Source organism: Garra rufa, chromosome 1, assembly GCF_049309525.1.
Source record: "Garra rufa chromosome 1, GarRuf1.0, whole genome shotgun sequence".
Lineage (NCBI taxonomy): Eukaryota > Metazoa > Chordata > Actinopteri > Cypriniformes > Cyprinidae > Garra > Garra rufa.
Window position 1 is genome coordinate 2,356,978 of NC_133361.1, and position 21,465 is coordinate 2,378,442.

General features: G+C 35.1%; 2 protein-coding genes across 2 annotated transcripts in view; one reads left to right on the top strand and one right to left on the bottom strand.

Annotated features, from left to right (window-relative positions):
• Positions 1-1,318: 1,318 nt before the first annotated feature.
• Positions 1,319-21,465, top strand: part of LOC141343073 (uncharacterized) — a 509,078-nt gene continuing 488,931 nt past the window's right edge. The window contains exons 1-3 of the mRNA XM_073847672.1: positions 1,319-1,464; positions 6,720-7,078; positions 7,163-7,470. Of these exons, the coding sequence (XP_073703773.1) occupies positions 1,440-1,464; positions 6,720-7,078; positions 7,163-7,470 (692 nt within the window). The 5' untranslated portion in view covers positions 1,319-1,439. The remainder of the gene's footprint in view (positions 1,465-6,719; positions 7,079-7,162; positions 7,471-21,465) is intronic.
• Positions 18,056-21,465, bottom strand: part of srebf2 (sterol regulatory element binding transcription factor 2) — a 31,815-nt gene continuing 28,405 nt past the window's right edge. The window contains exon 20 of the mRNA XM_073835302.1: positions 18,056-19,159. Within this exon, the coding sequence (XP_073691403.1) occupies positions 18,942-19,159 (218 nt within the window). The 3' untranslated portion in view covers positions 18,056-18,941. The remainder of the gene's footprint in view (positions 19,160-21,465) is intronic.

Here is a 21,465-nt window from a genome sequence, read left to right on the forward strand (position 1 = left end):
AGAGAGAGAGTTGTGCGGGTGAGTCCTCCTTTCTTCTGAAATGCCCATCGTTCATCTGGCAGAAGCGATCATTGTGTCTAATGTTTCTCCGTTTATAAAAGACGAGTTGAATACGGAGTTTAGTTGAAAATATAATTTCACAAATGTTTGGCTGTGAATCCATTTGATGTTTGGAGTGATAATGTTGCTAATACTGAATGTAAAAAGAGTCTATTTCAAGTTTTGCTGCTGCTATAGCGTTATATCTCTTTTGACATGTATTTTTGGCTGATCAATTCATTTTAGAACGCGATCAAATGCGTCTAATTTCGCTGTAAAAATCCGCTGGATAATCGCAGCTGTTGTTTAAGGGACCGTCAGCAAATTACAGCCATAGTGCAAAAAAAAAATATATATAATAATAATAAAAAAAAATCATTCATTCATTTTTTTACAACTAGTGGCCAGAATGACTTACTGAATGTGAGATACAACGTATTTTGGTGAATTACAGCATTTTTTTGTGTGTTTTTGTTAAGTACTGTACTTGTATGAAGAGAGTAACAGGTAAATTCAAGTATTGTGTTTGTGCACATATTAAATGCCATCTGCATTAAGTCAATCTGGACACGAGTGTACTACAAACGTCAGAACAGGAAAATATTTTGGTGAATTATAATCTTTGTTTATTTTCTTTAACTCGCCTGTAGCAAAGTCATTCTTGTGACTAGGAACCTACTACAAACTCGTTTTTAAATTATTTTTGTATAAATAAAAGTTACGAAGGCTGATTTTTAGACGGCTGTGACCTTTACCACAATTGGTGAAACTTTCAGACTATTCTAAAAAAAATATTAAATAATATGATTAAACCTTTTAATGTCTCAGACAGGGCTTTTGGTCCCATTTAGCAACTTGTTAGCAGCCATCTTTTTTTAAGAAACGTAATAGTTTGTAAAATCACGAGAGGGGTGTAACTGGTGTGTTTCATGCCATAGAATAAAATGTGAAAGTATCTTGAGCTTGTGTGAACCGTAGACCTTATTTTAGGGGATTTAATCAAACTTCCATAAAAAAATAAATAAAATAAAAATAAAAAATTGACTCTGGTATTCAAATACACAAAAATGATGGAAAACCAAAAAATTTGTGGGAGCTGAAGATTTTGTCTGAAGAAAGGCAGCATGCATTTTGTTTGATCCCTCTTATTTGGGTAAAATAATTACCATTTAGTCATCTAGTCAAAGGTGACTTTTAGAAGAAGACGATGTAAGCTAGACATAGCACTTAATGCCTCTTTGATTTATTGTTGATTTTGGCAAACCTGCTTTTCCACACAGAAATTCACGTTCAGTAAATTCAGCAATTCACCAATCAGTTTTTGAGTGAAGACTAGCCTCAAATCTTTAGGAAGAGCTGAAATCTGCAAATCTGAGTTTATTAAAGAGGACAGAGAGAAGATGAGAGATCCAGAAGAACAAACAGGTTGGTGTTTATTCTTCATTCTTCATTAATAATGCTGATGATTATAACGGTTCAGGAGGTTTTATATTTTGGTCTGTTGTGACAGGAAAAATCTCTAGAGCTGCTGAATAATAACAGACGCTTCCTATGAAACTGGTACTTTATTTTTTTCAAAATCAAGTCTGGTCTGAAACCCAAAACTCTATTAACAGTTTTAACTTCTATAAACCAAGAAGATGACTGAGCAAAGCCAGAGAAGAGCAGAAGACTAAGTGATGATGATAAAAAAGGACCAGAATTTATTGAATAATGGTCTGAGCAGCACGAATCCAACAAGTAGTGTTTTACCAAACTACTTCACAACAACATGCCATAAACCTCGACTTTCCATAAACATTTCTTCACTATGGAGCGCCTAAAAGGGCATGGTGGTGGAAAAAAAAAATTAAGGGTTATTAAAGAAAGCTCATTTGTTTTTAACAAACGAACAAACAATAGGATACGAAAAATCTGACTTATTTTTTTCTGTTTGTCAGACAAAATAATTTTAGAATGTCCCAGAGCTGTGCCTTGAATGAAAATTGACTGTATTTTTTTATACTTGAGTCGAAGTTCAAAATAAAGCTCTATGGACCGCTCCATTGTGAACATTTGGAGCTGTATGAATTACTGCAAGCTGTAAAGTAAACAGGAAGTGTTTGTAAGAACTCAACTGGTTTTGCGAGGGAACACAAAAAAAATGTAAAATTTATTTTTTCACCACCCCGATTTTTTCCTACCCACCCTTAATTTTTTTCCACCACCCAAATTTTTTTTCTACCCACCCTTAATTTTTTTCCACCACCCTGATTTTTTTCTACCCACCCTTAATTTTTTTTCACCACCCTGATTTTTTTCTACCCACCCATAATATTTTTTCACCACCCCAATTTTTTTTCTACCCACCCTTAATTTTTTTCCACCACCCCAATTTTTTTTCCACCACCCCAATTTTTTTTCCACCACCCCAATTTTTTTCTACCCACCCTTAATTTTTTTCCACCACCCACATTTTTTTTCTACTCACCCTCAATTTTTTTCCACCACCCCAATTTTTTTTCCACCACCCCCATTTTTTCTACCCACCCTTAATTTTTTTTTTCACCACCCTTATTTTTTTCTACCCACCCATAATATTATTTCACCACCCCAGTTTTTTTCTACCACCCCTATTTTTTTTACCCACCCTTATTTTTTTCTACCCAGCCTTAATTTTTTTTCACCAACCCAATTTTTTTTCTACCCACCCTTAATTTTTTTCCACCACCCCCATTTTTTCTACCCACCCTTAATTTTTTTTTCACCACCCTGATTTCTTTCTACCCACCCTTAATTTTTTTTCACCACCCTGATTTTTTTCTACCCACCCTTAATTTTTTTTCACCACCCCAATTTTTTTTCTACCCACCCTTAATTTTTTTCCACCACCCCAATTTTATTTCCACCACCCCAATTTTTTTCTACCCACCCTTAATTTTTTTCCACCACCCACATTTTTTTTCTACTCACCCTCAATTTTTTTCCACCACCCCAATTTTTTTTCCACCACCCCCATTTTTTCTACCCACCCTTAATTTTTTTTTCACCACCCTGATTTCTTTCTACCCACCCTTAATTTTTTTTTCACCACCCTTATTTTTTTCTACCCACCCATAATATTATTTCACCACCCCAGTTTTTTTCTACCACCCCTATTTTTTTTACCCACCCTTATTTTTTTCTACCCACCCTTAATTTTTTTCCACCACCCTGATTTTTTTCTACCCACCCTTAATTTTTTTTCACCACCCCAATTTTTTTTCCACCACCCCAATTTTTTTCTACCCACCCTTAATTTTTTTCCACCACCCACATTTTTTTTCTACTCACCCTCAATTTTTTTCCACCACCCCAATTTTTTTTCCACCACCCCCATTTTTTCTACCCACCCTTAATTTTTTTTTTCACCACCCTTATTTTTTTCTACCCACCCATAATATTATTTCACCACCCCAGTTTTTTTCTACCACCCCTATTTTTTTTACCCACCCTTATTTTTTTCTACCCAGCCTTAATTTTTTTTCACCACCCCAATTTTTTTTCTACCCACCCTTAATTTTTTTCCACCACCCCCATTTTTTCTACCCACCCTTAATTTTTTTTTTCACCACCCTGATTTCTTTCTACCCACCCTTAATTTTTTTTCACCACCCTGATTTTTTTCTACCCACCCTTAATTTTTTTTCACCACCCCAATTTTTTTTCTACCCACCCTTAATTTTTTTCCACCACCCCAATTTTATTTCCACCACCCCAATTTTTTTCTACCCACCCTTAATTTTTTTCCACCACCCACATTTTTTTTCTACTCACCCTCAATTTTTTTCCACCACCCCAATTTTTTTTCCACCACCCCCATTTTTTCTACCCACCCTTAATTTTTTTTTCACCACCCTGATTTCTTTCTACCCACCCTCAATTTTTTTCCACCACCCCCATTTTTTCCTACCCACCCTTAATTTTTTTCCACCATCCCCATTTTTTTTCCACCACCCCTATTTTTTCTACCCACCCTTAATTTTTTTCCACCACTCCCATTTTTTTCTACCCACCCTTAATTTTTTTCACCACCCCAATTTTTTTCCACCACCCCAATTTTTTTCTACCCACCCTTAATTTTTTTCCACCACCCACATTTTTTTTCTACTCACCCTCAATTTTTTTCCACCACCCCAATTTTTTTTCCACCACCCCCATTTTTTCTACCCACCCTTAATTTTTTTTTTCACCACCCTTATTTTTTTCTACCCACCCATAATATTATTTCACCACCCCAGTTTTTTTCTACCACCCCTATTTTTTTTACCCACCCTTATTTTTTTCTACCCAGCCTTAATTTTTTTTCACCACCCCAATTTTTTTTCTACCCACCCTTAATTTTTTCCACCACCCCCATTTTTTCTACCCACCCTTAATTTTTTTTTTCACCACCCTGATTTCTTTCTACCCACCCTTAATTTTTTTTCACCACCCTGATTTTTTTCTACCCACCCTTAATTTTTTTTCACCACCCCAATTTTTTTTCTACCCACCCTTAATTTTTTTCCACCACCCCAATTTTATTTCCACCACCCCAATTTTTTTCTACCCACCCTTAATTTTTTTCCACCACCCACATTTTTTTTCTACTCACCCTCAATTTTTTTCCACCACCCCAATTTTTTTTCCACCACCCCCATTTTTTCTACCCACCCTTAATTTTTTTTTCACCACCCTGATTTCTTTCTACCCACCCTCAATTTTTTTTCCACCACCCCCATTTTTTCCTACCCACCCTTAATTTTTTTCCACCATCCCCATTTTTTTTCCACCACCCCTATTTTTTCTACCCACCCTTAATTTTTTTCCACCACTCCCATTTTTTTCTACCCACCCTTAATTTTTTTCCACCACCCCCATTTTTTTTCTACCCACCCTTAATTTTTTCCACCACCCCCATTTTTTTTATACCCACCCTTAATTTTTTTTCCACCACCCCCATTTTTTTTCTACCCACCCTTAATTTTTTCCACCACCCCCATTTTTTTTATACCCACCCTTAATTTTTTTCCACCACCCCCATTTTTTTTCTACCCACCCTTAATTTTTTCCACCACCCCCATTTTTTTCTACCCACCCTTAATTTTTTTCCACCACCCCCATTTTTTTTCTACCCACCCTTAATTTTTTCCACCACCCCCATTTTTTTATACCCACCCTTAATTTTTTTTCCACCACCCCCATTTTTTTTCTACCCACCCTTAATTTTTTCCACCAGCCCAATTTTTTTTCTACCCACCCTTATTTTTTTCTACCCACCCTTAATTTTTTTCCACCACCCCCATTTTTTTCTACCCACCCTTAATTTTTTTCCACCACCCCCATTTTTTTTTCTACCCACCCTTAATTTTTTTCCACCACCCCCATTTTTTTCTACCCACCCTTAATTTTTTTCCACCACCCCCATTTTTTTCTACCCACCCTTAATTTTTTTCCACCACCCCCATTTTTTTTCTACCCACCCTTAATTTTTTTCCACCACCCCCATTTTTTTCTACCCACCCTTAATTTTTTCCACCACCCCCATTTTTTTTATACCCACCCTTAATTTTTTTTCCACCACCCCCATTTTTTTTCTACCCACCCTTAATTTTTTCCACCAGCCCAATTTTTTTTCTACCCACCCTTATTTTTTTCTACCCACCCTTAATTTTTTTCCACCACCCCCATTTTTTTCTACCCACCCTTAATTTTTTTCCACCACCCCCATTTTTTTTCTACCCACCCTTAATTTTTTTCCACCACCCCCATTTTTTTCTACCCACCCTTAATTTTTTTCCACCACCCCCATTTTTTTCTACCCACCCTTAATTTTTTTCCACCACCCCCATTTTTTTTCTACCCACCCTTAATTTTTTTCCACCACCCCCATTTTTTTCTACCCACCCTTAATTTTTTCCACCACCCCCATTTTTTTTATACCCACCCTTAATTTTTTTTCCACCACCCCCATTTTTTTTCTACCCACCCTTAATTTTTTCCACCAGCCCAATTTTTTTTCTACCCACCCTTATTTTTTTCTACCCACCCTTAATTTTTTTCCACCACCCCCATTTTTTTCTACCCACCCTTATTTTTTTTCCACCACCCCCATTTTTTTCTACCCACCCTTAATTTTTTTCCACCACCCCCATTTTTTTCTACCCACCCTTAATTTTTTTCCACCACCCCCATTTTTTTCTACCCACCCTTAATTTTTTTCCACCACCCCCATTTTTTTTCTACCCACCCTTAATTTTTTCCACCACCCCCATTTTTTTTATACCCACCCTTAATTGTTTTTCCACCACCCCCATTTTTTTTATACCCACCCTTAATTGTTTTTCCACCACCCCCATTTTTTTTATACCCACCCTTATTTTTTTTTCACCACCCCCATTTTTTTTCCCACTAGCATGACCTTTTAGGGGCTCCGTACTTCTCATCTCTTATTCATTCAGACAAAACAGTTCATGAAAACTCGCAATCATAAGATTAAACAATGAAAAACACAAAAAAATATAAAATATAAAAGCATAAAATAATAAATAATCAAATAACAAAATTGTATAAATGGTCAATGATAAAACTATACAATAAATGACTGATGGTTATAAATAAATAAAAACAAGAAAATAAATTTCTTACTGACAAATGTGCTGTTTTTACTTTTGTTTCAGAGATAATTGAAGACAATGAGGTGGAAGAAGAATTGACTGAAGTTGAGGAGAAGCCACATTCATGTCTTTTATGTGGAAAGAGTTTTTCACGTTTACAATATTTAAAAAGACATCAGAAAATGCACACTGGTGTGAGAGATTACATGTGCTTTGAGTGTGAAAAGACTTTTACTACAGCTGGACATCTGAAACGGCACCAGATAATTCACTCTGGAGAAAAGCCTTACAAGTGTTCACACTGTGACAAGAGATTCTATCAGTCTGGACATCTGAAAAGGCATGAGAGTATCCACACTGAAGAGAAACCACACACATGTGATCAATGCGGGAAGAGTTTCAGACTCAAAGGAGTCCTTGCAGTGCACATGAGAGTTCACACCGGAGAGAAACCCTTCATTTGTGGTCAGTGCGGGATGAGTTTCACACAAGCAACAAACCTTAAGAGCCACATGAACATCCACACTGGAGAGAAGCGATATGCATGTGATCAATGTGAGAAGACATTTTTGTGTGCTTCATACCTGAGGACACACCTGAGAGTTCATACAAAGGAGAAGCCACATTCGTGTCATTTGTGTGGAAAGAGTTTTTCACATGTACAAAGTTTGAAAGAACATCAGAAAATACACACTGGTGTAAAAGAGTACATGTGCTTTGAGTGTGAGAAGACTTTTACCTCTGCAAAGTGTTTAAAGCGGCATGAGATGATCCACACTGGAGAGAAACCGTATCACTGCACTCAATGTGGGAAGTGTTTCAATCAATCCTCTGCTCTAAACAGACATACAAATAACAATCGCTGTAGCAGCCATATTTATTCATTGATTATTCATTGAACACTAAGTCCACTGTTCTCCAAAGACCCTGTACCACTTCTGGAGGCCGAACATTCAGATTAAGAGACTGACAACGTAATGTCAGCTTCCTACGCTACCCTCCAAAGGCAAAGAGCAGTAACTACACATTTGGTCAAAATTGAGCTAAGGCTTAAAATGGGCTTTTTGACAACCGTTGGCAGTCAAAATTTGGTGTAAAAATTTTAAAGGCATTTTCGTCAGTTTCAGTGTTGGCGTAGTTACTGCTTTTTGCCTTTGTAGGGCAGTATGGTCTGTTTTGATTAGCACGCTTTTCCATATATGCTGACAAACATGTACATACTATGGCGTGCCCACACACCAGTACATATCTTTGCATACATGGACTTTCCAGTTTTACACCACATATACACTGCAAGCCTGCACATACATGGACTTCTCATTTTTGCACTACATTCACACCCAATGGACTCCTTCTGATGAAATGTACATAGCATGGCATGGACTTTGGGGGGTTCATGGGAATTGTACAAAAAAGGGACATTGCACTTACGCACTGACTAGAATACAATGTATTTGTTCTAATGAATGCACTATGAAATATTTAATCTGATTTATTGAACATGTGACAAGATTGTACTTGGTTATATGTGTTTTGGCTCCATTGAATATTTTGTATTTGATAATTGTTCTGTCTTGGGGCCAGGATGTAGGAGCCATATTTATTCATTGATTAAATTTAATTGATTTGTTTTTTATTTCAGTCATGATTTGAATATTTAAGGAAATTTTATGTTTGATCATTGGGCTAACCAGTCATGTGAACCAGGTGCTCCTCACCAAAGGAGACACAATAATATATAATGAATAATGATGGGTCTTATCTGGCAGAACGATGGGTTATTTTTATCACAATTTATATACTTTTTAATCTTAAATGCTTGAGCATTTGAGATTAAAAAGTATATCAATTGTAAAAAAAAAAATATATTTTTAGAAAATAACCCATCGTTTTGCTAGATAAGACCCTTCTTTCTTGGCTGGGATTATTTAGAGCCCTTTGAAACTGCATTTCAAACTTGGGGGCACCATAGAAGTCCACTATATGGAGGAAATCCTGAAATGTTTGCCTCAAACATAATTTCCTTACGACTGAAGAAAGAGTACATTATCTGTAAATTTTTGTTCTGAAAGTCAACTAATCCCTTAAAGGGGTCATCGGATGCATCGGATGAAGTTAATATGATGCTTTAGGGTCTCAATGAAAAGTTTGTAATATACTTTGATTAAAAATTCTCTATGGTAGTGTAAAAAAACACTCATTTTACCTGGTAAAAAAAATGCCTCTGTTCTCAGCAAGCGATATTCTTTGAAGACACTGTACAACCATATCCATTTAAAATTTAATTTATAAACCGGAGTACTGAGAGAGATACGAACACGATGTGTTTACTGAGGTATAGAGATGAGCGCGATGTGTTTACTGAGGTACAGCTGATTGAAAGAGAGCAAAAAAGTGATGGGTTAACATAACTTACCTCGTCCTAATATTAATAACTGGTTGGGCCATCCTTAGCAGCAACAACTGCAATCAAGCGTTTGCGATAACTTGCAATGAGTCTGTTACAGCGCTGTGCAGGAATTTGTAATAGTTGTGATTCAACCACATTGGGGGGTTTTCAAGCATGAACCGCCTTTTTAAGATCATGCCACAGCATCTCAATGGGATTCAGGTCAGGACTTTGACTAGGCCACTCCAAAGTCTTCATTTTGTTTTTCTTCAGCAATTCAGAGGTGTATTTGCTGTGTGTTTTGGATCATTGTCCTGCTGCAGAACCCAAGTTTGCTTCAGCTTGAGGTCACCAACAGATGGCCAGACATTGTCCTTCAGGATTTTTTGGTAGACAGCAGAATTCATGACATTTAGTCTAGATTTAGTCGACGAAAACTGATGACATTTTAGTCTAGATTTAGTCGACGAAAACTGATGACATTTAGTCTAGATTTAGTCGACGAAAACTGATAACATTTAAGTCCAGATTTAGAAGAATAAAACTGATGACATTTAGTCTAGTTTTAGTCGCCGAAAACTGATGACATTTAGACCAGATTTAGACAACGAAAACTGATAACATTTAAGTCCAGATTTAGACGAATAAAACTGATGACATTTAGTCTAGTTTTAGTCAACGAAAACTGATGACATTTAGTCCAGATTTAGACGAATAAAACTGATGACATTTAGTCTAGTTTTAGTCGACGAAAACTGATAACATTTAAGTCCAGATTTAGACGAATAAAACTGATGACATTTAGTCTAGTTTTAGTCGACGAAAACTGATGACATTTAGTCCAGATTTAGACAACGAAAACTGATAACATTTAAGTCCAGATTTAGACGACTAAAACTGATAACATTTTAGTCTAGTTTTAGTCGACGAAAACTGATGACATTTAGTCCAGATTTAGACAACGAAAACTGATAACATTTAAGTCCAGATTTAGACGAATAAAACTGATGACATTTAGTCTAGTTTTAGTCGACGAAAACTGATGACATTTAGTCCAGATTTAGACGAATAAAACTGATGACATTTAGTCTAGTTTTAGTCGACGAAAACTGATAACATTTAAGTCCAGATTTAGACGAATAAAACTGATGACATTTAGTCTAGTTTTAGTCGACGAAAACTGATGACATTTAGTCCAGATTTAGACAACGAAAACTGATAACATTTAAGTCCAGATTTAGACGAATAAAACTGATGACATTTAGTCTAGTTTTAGTCGACGAAAACTGATGACATTTAGTCCAGATTTAGACGAATAAAACTGATGACATTTAGTCTAGTTTTAGTCGACGAAAACTGATAACATTTAAGTCCAGATTTAGACGAATAAAACTGATGACATTTAGTCTATTTTTAGTCGACGAAAACTGATGACATTTAGTCCAGATTTAGACAACGAAAACTGATAACATTTAAGTCCAGATTTAGACGACTAAAACTGATGACATTTTAGTCTAGTTTTAGTCGACTAAAACTGATGACATTTAGTCTAGATTTAGTCGACGAAAACTGATAACATTTAAGTCCAGATTTAGACGAATAAAACTGATGACATTTAGTCTAGTTTTAGATGACGAAAACTGATGACATTTAGACCAGATTTAGACGACGAAAACTAATGACATTTTAGTCTAGTTTTAGTCGATGAAAACTGATGACATTTTAGTCTAGTTTTAATAGATGAAAACTGATGATATTTTAGTCTAGTTTTAGTCGATGAAAACTGATGACATTTTAGTCTAGTTTTAGTCGCCGAAAACTGATGACAATTAGACCCGATTTAGACGACAAAAACTGATTACATTTAGTCTAGTTTTAGTCTACGAAAACTGATGACAATTAGACCCGATTTAGACGACAAAAACTGATTACATTTAGTCTAGTTTTAGTCTACGAAAACTGATGACAATTAGACCAGATTTAGACGACAAAAACTGATTACATTTTAGTCTAGTTTTAGTCGACGAAAACTGATGACATTTTAGTCTAGTTTTAGTCGATGAAAACTGATAACATTTTAGTCCAGATTTAGACGACGAAAACTGATGACATTTAGACCAGATTTAGACGACGAAAACTGATGACATTTAGACCAGATTTAGACGACTAAAACTGATGACATTTAGACCAGATTTAGACGACTAAAACTGATGACATTTAGTCCAGATTTAGACGACTAAAACTGATGACATTTAGACCAGATTTAGACGACTAAAACTGATGACATTTAGTCTAGTTTTAGTCGCCAAAAACTGATGACATTTAGACCAGATTTAGACGATGAAAACTGATGACATTTAGTCTAGTTTTAGTCGCCGAAAACTGATGACATTTAGACCAGATTTAGATAACGGAAACTGATGACATTTTAGTCTAGTTTTAGTCGCCGAAGACTGATGACATTTTAGTCTAGATTTAGACGACTAAAACTGATGACATTTAGACCAGATTTAGACGAAGAAAACTGATGACATTTTAGTCTAGTTTTAGTCGACAAAAACTGATGAGACTTTAGTCTAGTTTTAGTCACCGAAAACTGATGACATTTAGACCAGATTTAGACGACGAAAACTAATGACATTTTAGTCTAGTTTTAGTCGACGAAAACTGATGACATTTAGTCCAGATTTAGACAACGAAAACTGATAACATTTAAGTCCAGATTTAGACGACTAAAACTGATAACATTTTAGTCTAGTTTTAGTCGACGAAAACTGATGACATTTAGTCCAGATTTAGACAACGAAAACTGATAACATTTAAGTCCAGATTTAGACGAATAAAACTGATGACATTTAGTCTAGTTTTAGTCGACGAAAACTGATGACATTTAGTCCAGATTTAGACGAATAAAACTGATGACATTTAGTCTAGTTTTAGTCGACGAAAACTGATAACATTTAAGTCCAGATTTAGACGAATAAAACTGATGACATTTAGTCTAGTTTTAGTCGACGAAAACTGATGACATTTAGTCCAGATTTAGACAACGAAAACTGATAACATTTAAGTCCAGATTTAGACGAATAAAACTGATGACATTTAGTCTAGTTTTAGTCGACGAAAACTGATGACATTTAGTCCAGATTTAGACGAATAAAACTGATGACATTTAGTCTAGTTTTAGTCGACGAAAACTGATAACATTTAAGTCCAGATTTAGACGAATAAAACTGATGACATTTAGTCTATTTTTAGTCGACGAAAACTGATGACATTTAGTCCAGATTTAGACAACGAAAACTGATAACATTTAAGTCCAGATTTAGACGACTAAAACTGATGACATTTTAGTCTAGTTTTAGTCGACTAAAACTGATGACATTTAGTCTAGATTTAGTCGACGAAAACTGATAACATTTAAGTCCAGATTTAGACGAATAAAACTGATGACATTTAGTCTAGTTTTAGATGACGAAAACTGATGACATTTAGACCAGATTTAGACGACGAAAACTAATGACATTTTAGTCTAGTTTTAGTCGATGAAAACTGATGACATTTTAGTCTAGTTTTAATAGATGAAAACTGATGATATTTTAGTCTAGTTTTAGTCGATGAAAACTGATGACATTTTAGTCTAGTTTTAGTCGCCGAAAACTGATGACAATTAGACCCGATTTAGACGACAAAAACTGATTACATTTAGTCTAGTTTTAGTCTACGAAAACTGATGACAATTAGACCCGATTTAGACGACAAAAACTGATTACATTTAGTCTAGTTTTAGTCTACGAAAACTGATGACAATTAGACCAGATTTAGACGACAAAAACTGATTACATTTTAGTCTAGTTTTAGTCGACGAAAACTGATGACATTTTAGTCTAGTTTTAGTCGATGAAAACTGATAACATTTTAGTCCAGATTTAGACGACGAAAACTGATGACATTTAGACCAGATTTAGACGACGAAAACTGATGACATTTAGACCAGATTTAGACGACTAAAACTGATGACATTTAGACCAGATTTAGACGACTAAAACTGATGACATTTAGTCCAGATTTAGACGATTAAAACTGATGACATTTAGACCAGATTTAGACGACTAAAACTGATGACATTTAGTCTAGTTTTAGTCGCCAAAAACTGATGACATTTAGACCAGATTTAGACGATGAAAACTGATGACATTTAGTCTAGTTTTAGTCGCCGAAAACTGATGACATTTAGACCAGATTTAGATAACGGAAACTGATGACATTTTAGTCTAGTTTTAGTCGCCGAAGACTGATGACATTTTAGTCTAGATTTAGACGACTAAAACTGATGACATTTAGACCAGATTTAGACGAAGAAAACTGATGACATTTTAGTCTAGTTTTAGTCGACAAAAACTGATGAGACTTTAGTCTAGTTTTAGTCACCGAAAACTGATGACATTTAGACCAGATTTAGACGACGAAAACTAATGACATTTTAGTCTAGTTTTAGTCGATGAAAACTGATGACATTTTAGTCCATATTTAGACGACGAAAACTGATGACATTTTAGTCTAGTTTTAGTCGACGAAAACTGATAACATTTTAGTCCAGATTTAGACGACTAAAACTGATGACATTTAGACCAGATTTAGACGAAGAAAACTGATGACATTTTAGTCTAGTTTTAGTCGACAAAAACTGATGAGACTTTAGTCTAGTTTTAGTCGCCGAAAACTGATGACATTTAGACCAGATTTAGACGACGAAAACTAATGACATTTTAGTCTAGTTTTAGTCGATGAAAACTGATGACATTTTAGTCTAGTTTTAATAGATGAAAACTGATGAGACTTTAGTCTAGTTTTAGTCACCGAAAACTGATGACATTTAGACCAGATTTAGACGACGAAAACTGATGACATTTTAGTCCATATTTAGACGACGAAAACTGATGACATTTTAGTCTAGTTTTAGTCGACGAAAACTGATGACATTTAGTCCAGATTTAGACGAATAAAACTGATGACATTTAGTCTAGTTTTAGTCGACGAAAACTGATAACATTTAAGTCCAGATTTAGACGAATAAAACTGATGACATTTAGTCTATTTTTAGTCGACGAAAACTGATGACATTTAGTCCAGATTTAGACAACGAAAACTGATAACATTTAAGTCCAGATTTAGACGACTAAAACTGATGACATTTTAGTCTAGTTTTAGTCGACTAAAACTGATGACATTTAGTCTAGATTTAGTCGACGAAAACTGATAACATTTAAGTCCAGATTTAGACGAATAAAACTGATGACATTTAGTCTAGTTTTAGATGACGAAAACTGATGACATTTAGACCAGATTTAGACGACGAAAACTAATGACATTTTAGTCTAGTTTTAGTCAATGAAAACTGATGACATTTTAGTCTAGTTTTAATAGATGAAAACTGATGATATTTTAGTCTAGTTTTAGTCGATGAAAACTGATGACATTTTAGTCTAGTTTTAGTCGCCGAAAACTGATGACAATTAGACCCGATTTAGACGACAAAAACTGATTACATTTAGTCTAGTTTTAGTCTACGAAAACTGATGACAATTAGACCAGATTTAGACGACTAAAACTGATTACATTTAGTCTAGTTTTAGTCTACGAAAACTGATGACAATTAGACCCGATTTAGACGACGAAAACTGATGACATTTAGACCAGATTTAGACGACGAAAACTGATGACATTTTAGTCTAGTTTTAGTCACCGAAAACTGATGACATTTAGACCAGATTTAGACGACGAAAACTGATGACATTTTAGTCCATATTTAGACGACGAAAACTGATGACATTTTAGTCTAGTTTTAGTCGACGAAAACTGATGACATTTAGTCCAGATTTAGACGAATAAAACTGATGACATTTAGTCTAGTTTTAGTCGACGAAAACTGATAACATTTAAGTCCAGATTTAGACGAATAAAACTGATGACATTTAGTCTATTTTTAGTCGACGAAAACTGATGACATTTAGTCCAGATTTAGACAACGAAAACTGATAACATTTAAGTCCAGATTTAGACGACTAAAACTGATGACATTTTAGTCTAGTTTTAGTCGACTAAAACTGATGACATTTAGTCTAGATTTAGTCGACGAAAACTGATAACATTTAAGTCCAGATTTAGACGAATAAAACTGATGACATTTAGTCTAGTTTTAGATGACGAAAACTGATGACATTTAGACCAGATTTAGACGACGAAAACTAATGACATTTTAGTCTAGTTTTAGTCAATGAAAACTGATGACATTTTAGTCTAGTTTTAATAGATGAAAACTGATGATATTTTAGTCTAGTTTTAGTCGATGAAAACTGATGACATTTTAGTCTAGTTTTAGTCGCCGAAAACTGATGACAATTAGACCCGATTTAGACGACAAAAACTGATTACATTTAGTCTAGTTTTAGTCTACGAAAACTGATGACAATTAGACCCGATTTAGACGACAAAAACTGATTACATTTAGTCTAGTTTTAGTCTACGAAAACTGATGACAATTAGACCAGATTTAGACGACAAAAACTGATTACATTTAGTCTAGTTTTAGTCTACGAAAACTGATGACAATTAGACCCGATTTAGACGACAAAAACTGATTACATTTAGTCTAGTTTTAGTCTACGAAAACTGATGACAATTAGACCAGATTTAGACGACAAAAACTGATTACATTTTAGTCTAGTTTTAGTCGACGAAAACTGATGACATTTTAGTCTAGTTTTAGTCGATGAAAACTGATAACATTTTAGTCCAGATTTAGACGACGAAAACTGATGACATTTAGACCAGATTTAGACGACGAAAACTGATGACATTTAGACCAGATTTAGACGACTAAAACTGATGACATTTAGACCAGATTTAGACGACTAAAACTGATGACATTTAGTCCAGATTTAGACGACTAAAACTGATGACATTTAGACCAGATTTAGACGACTAAAACTGATGACATTTAGTCTAGTTTTAGTCGCCAAAAACTGATGACATTTAGACCAGATTTAGACGATGAAAACTGATGACATTTAGTCTAGTTTTAGTCGCCGAAAACTGATGACATTTAGACCAGATTTAGATAACGGAAACTGATGACATTTTAGTCTAGTTTTAGTCGCCGAAGACTGATGACATTTTAGTCTAGATTTAGACGACTAAAACTGATGACATTTAGACCAGATTTAGACGAAGAAAACTGATGACATTTTAGTCTAGTTTTAGTCGACAAAAACTGATGAGACTTTAGTCTAGTTTTAGTCACCGAAAACTAATGACATTTAGACCAGATTTAGACGACGAAAACTAATGACATTTTAGTCTAGTTTTAGTCGATGAAAACTGATGACATTTTAGTCCATATTTAGACGACGAAAACTGATGACATTTTAGTCTAGTTTTAGTCGACGAAAACTGATAACATTTTAGTCCAGATTTAGACGACTAAAACTGATGACATTTAGACCAGATTTAGACGAAGAAAACTGATGACATTTTAGTCTAGTTTTAGTCGACAAAAACTGATGAGACTTTAGTCTAGTTTTAGTCGCCGAAAACTGATGACATTTAGACCAGATTTAGACGACGAAAACTAATGACATTTTAGTCTAGTTTTAGTCGATGAAAACTGATGACATTTTAGTCTAGTTTTAATAGATGAAAACTGATGAGACTTTAGTCTAGTTTTAGTCACCGAAAACTGATGACATTTAGACCAGATTTAGACGACGAAAACTGATGACATTTTAGTCCATATTTAGACGACGAAAACTGATGACATTTTAGTCTAGTTTTAGTCGACGAAAACTGATAACATTTTAGTCCAGATTTAGACGACTAAAACTGATGACATTTAGACCAGATTTAGACGAAGAAAACTGATGACATTTTAGTCTAGTTTTAGTCGACAAAAACTGATGAGACTTTAGTCTAGTTTTAGTCACCGAAAACTGATGACATTTAGACCAGATTTAGACGACGAAAACTAATGACATTTTAGTCTAGTTTTAGTCGATGAAAACTGATGACATTTTAGTCTAGTTTTAATAGATGAAAACTGATGATATTTTAGTCTAGTTTTAGTCGATGAAAACTGATGACATTTTAGTCTAGTTTTAGTCGCCGAAAACTGATGACAATTAGACCAGATTTAGACGACAAAAACTGATTACATTTTAGTCTAGTTTTAGTCAACGAAAATGACCTCATCAGTTTTCGGCGACTGAAACTAGACTAAAATCTCATCAGTTTTCAACGACTAAAACTAGACAAAAATAGTCTTGGATAATTCTGACTAAAATAAGACGAAAATGCTCAGATATTTAGTTGACTAAAACTAGACTAAAATGTCATCAGTTTTTGTCGACTAAAACTAGACTAAAACCTTATCAGTTTTCGGTGACTAAAACCAGACTAAAATCTCATCAGTTTTTGTCGACTAAAACTAGACTAAAACCTTATCAGTTTTCGGTGACTAAAACTAGACTAAAACCTCATCAGTTTTTGTCGACTAAAATCAGACGAAAATAGTCATGGATAATTCTGACTTAAATAAGATGAAAATGCTCAGACATTTAATTGACTAAAACTAGAACTAAAAACTAGACTAAAAAGAGTATGAACATGACTAAAACTAATAAAATCTAAAATGACAGCTTCACACAAAGACTAGACTAAAACTAAACTTAAAACCAGCCGCCAAAAACACTACATATTAGAATGATTTCTGAAGGATCGTGTGACACTGAAGAGTGGAGTAACAGCTGATTGAAAATTCAGCTTTGCATCACAGGAATAAATTATATTTTGAAGTATATTCAAATAAAAACCATTTGTATTTATTGTAATAACATTTAGCAACATTACAGTTTTCTGTATTTTTGATCAAATAAACACAGCCTCGATGAGCACAAGAAACTCCTTAAAAAAGCATTGCATTGTCTTTAAAAAAAAACTGCACACAAACACAAGATGGTTCTTCAACGGCATCTGCAAGGTTTTTTTTATTACAAAACAAAAAATTCAGAAGACGTAGAAATCCAGACAAACACGTGAACGAAAGAGTGGAAGCAGAAAGAGTGCGTGCGACGGAGCTGTTATTACTTAGATATTAAAACACAACCAAACCCTTACGATTAAATTATTAAAAACACCAAATGATACACTCCTTTACGTCCTGTGACCATCACATCCTCATCTATCATCACGTGTTACCATAATAAAAGTCCCGCTGTCAAATATTCAAATATAAAAGAATAAAGACAAAAAAAAAAAAGCTATTGAAGCAAAATAAAACAAACACATCCGAAACTAAATCTGAAGTAATTACATGATGATGAAATAATTATATAATACCCTCATGTGTCTCACTAGCGCTAGAAGACTTTGGTCTATAAGACACAGTTCTGTACAACATGTGTGTGTGTGTGTATTTAAGTGTGTGTGTGTGTGTATATAAGTGTGTGTGTGTGTGTGTGTGAGGTAGCTGCAGACACATGAGCTGTTTATTTGCTGTCGCAGTAGATCTGAATGAACCGTTTGTGTGTGTTCAGAATGAAACTAATATACATCTAATATTAACATGATCATGAATAACATACAGCTGATGAAGGTTCAGTAAGAGTGTGTGTGTATACTGCCCTCCAAAGGCAAAGCGCAGTAACTACGCCAACACTAAAACTATGAAAAATGCACTCTTGTTTCTCTGATACGGGACAAAATTGAACCAGGAGACTTTGCCACAATACAAAACAGTTGTGACAAAGTCCATTTTAAGCCTTAACTCAATTTTTAAAAAAAGTGTAGTTACTGTGCTTTGCCTTTGGAGGGCAGTATGTGTGTGTGTGTGTGTGTGTGTATTATGTGGCAGCGATGGTGGTTCCTCCTCCCAGTCTCAGCAGTATCTGTTGGCAGTCCTGCAGGGATCTGCGGTCTCCGACTCGCTCCAGCGTGCGTTTGGCTTCGGCCAGCAGTCGAGCGCGGTGACCCGGCGGGGTCAGTAACGGCAGCGGCAGGTGACGACACGCTAGCAGGATAGCATGAGCTCTCTCGCGCTCGCCCAGCGCACACTCGCCGTCTGAAACACAAGTTATTTGATCTAATAAAGGTGCCATAGAATGCATTGATATAATATTTTATAAAACAGTCAGTTCCATTCCTCAATTCTGATTGGTCAGCAGCTGTGTCATATTCATGATACTCAACAGTTTTGTGTATCATTGAGCCCCCTTAGCAACCACCCTTAGCAACCACCCTTAGCAACGTAAACACAGCTGCAGCAGTTAGGGACTACTTTTTACAGCGGAAGGCAGTAAATGATTTACTTTATGAAAACGTACAACCTAATATGTGACCCTGGACCACAAAACCAGTCATAAGGTAAAATTTTACAAAACTGAGATGTATGCATCATATGAAAGCTCAATAAATAAGCTTTCTATTGATGTATGGTTTGTTAGGATAGAACAATATTTGGCTGAGATACATCTATTTGAAAATATGAAATCTGAGGATGCAAAAAATCTAAACACTGAGAAAATCACCTTTAAAGTTGTACAAATTAAGTTCTTAGCAATGCATATTACTAATCAAAAATTACATTTTGATATATTTATAGTAGGAATTTTACAAAAAATCTTCATGGAACATGATCTTTACTTAATTTCCTAATGATTTTTGGCATAAAAGAAAAATCTATAATTTTGACCCATACAATGTATTTTTGGCTATTGCTACAAATATACCCCAGCGACTTAAGACTGGTTTTGTGCTCCAGGGTCACATATATATAATTTTTTTGATTTTAATATTTTTTTTTTTTTGTGTGGTAACCGTTTTATAAAAGCAATAAGGTACTCGAGGCCGTGCTGTATCATGAATAAATTATAACTAACTAACAACGCCCTTCAGCCGTGATTTATTCACGATCCAGCACGGCGTCTCGTACCTTATTGCTTAAATAAATTGTTCTCTGATATCTACATAGAAGGTATATGGCATAGGAAAGGGCAACAATTATCCAGAAACGCTCCATTTACAACCCTAGGATTTGTCCCTAGAATGAAATGCTCTGTTATTGCCTTATTTGGAAGGTTCATGAATATTAATGAGGAGCTCTGCTCTGATTGGCTGTCTCACTCAGCTGTAAGGAAATCGGAGCTGGAGCCACTATTAATATGCGGGGCATTGAAGCTGCCGTTTTGAATCCGTGATAATTTTTAGTTTCACTTTTGAGAGCGATTGTGTAACGTTATATACTACAGTAACAGATTATCCAGTTATTTTGTCCATTAAAAACACATTTAATCCTCTTTTAAAGTTGGCTTGAGAAAGCTGGACAATAAAGTTTAAAAAAGCTTGAAGTTTTATGGTTTTTCAGTCTGAAACGGTTTGAAATTTGAGGTAGTTTTAAAAGCGTAATGTCTGATAGACAGATAGCAATGATTAGCATGTTGCCAGCATGATTAACAAGTCATTAGCATATTGTTAGCATGATTAGCCAGTTACTAGCATAATGCTAACATGACTAGTGGGGGTGTGAAGAGACACTTATCTCACGAGAACGAGACGAGATTTTTAAACTTTTTTAAAGAAATCCTCAATGATGAAATATATAGTGGAAAAAATATTTTATTCAACAAAAAAACAAACACAGAATGCAAAAAAATGTAGGTGACACGTTGGATCTCGCGAGATATCGTCACACCCCTAATGATTAGGAAGTTACTAGTTAGAATGAGTTTGAACGGATTAGTAATAGTACACAGAAGAAACGCTTGAGCGATTGAATTTTGACAGCTGGAGTTGGAAAAAGATTTTTTCTCAAGCTAGTTTGACACAGGACCATGGCGAGCAACTAGCGACATACAGGTTTGTAGAGCTCTTTGCAACTTTGACGAGAGCTAAAAGGATAAAGCCAAATCTTCTATCATGATATAGTCAATTTTTGTTATTTTATCTACAAGTTGTGTTCCACATTTGAGGATGAGATCTCAAAAAAGGAGCTTTGAGGTGGATTTTGTTTGGATGCAGCACTTTTCCAATTAGATTCCAGCATAGCTCTGCTGGCAAACACAGCGCTGGGATTCGTGATTGGCGGTACAGTATCATTCTCTCTCTCAAACACTACAGGTGCGTGCACACACACACACACACACACACACACACACACACACACACACACACACACACACACACACACACACACACACACTCACACAAACCACACTCTGACATCCATACCAACACACCCACACAATTGTAGCTGAATCATTTATCCAGTTCCTTTATCCTATCCGACTTGATAATAGACTACTCAGCTAACAATTTTTGGTTCCCAGAACATTCTAGGAACGTTAGTTTATGGTTCCCAGAACATTCCCG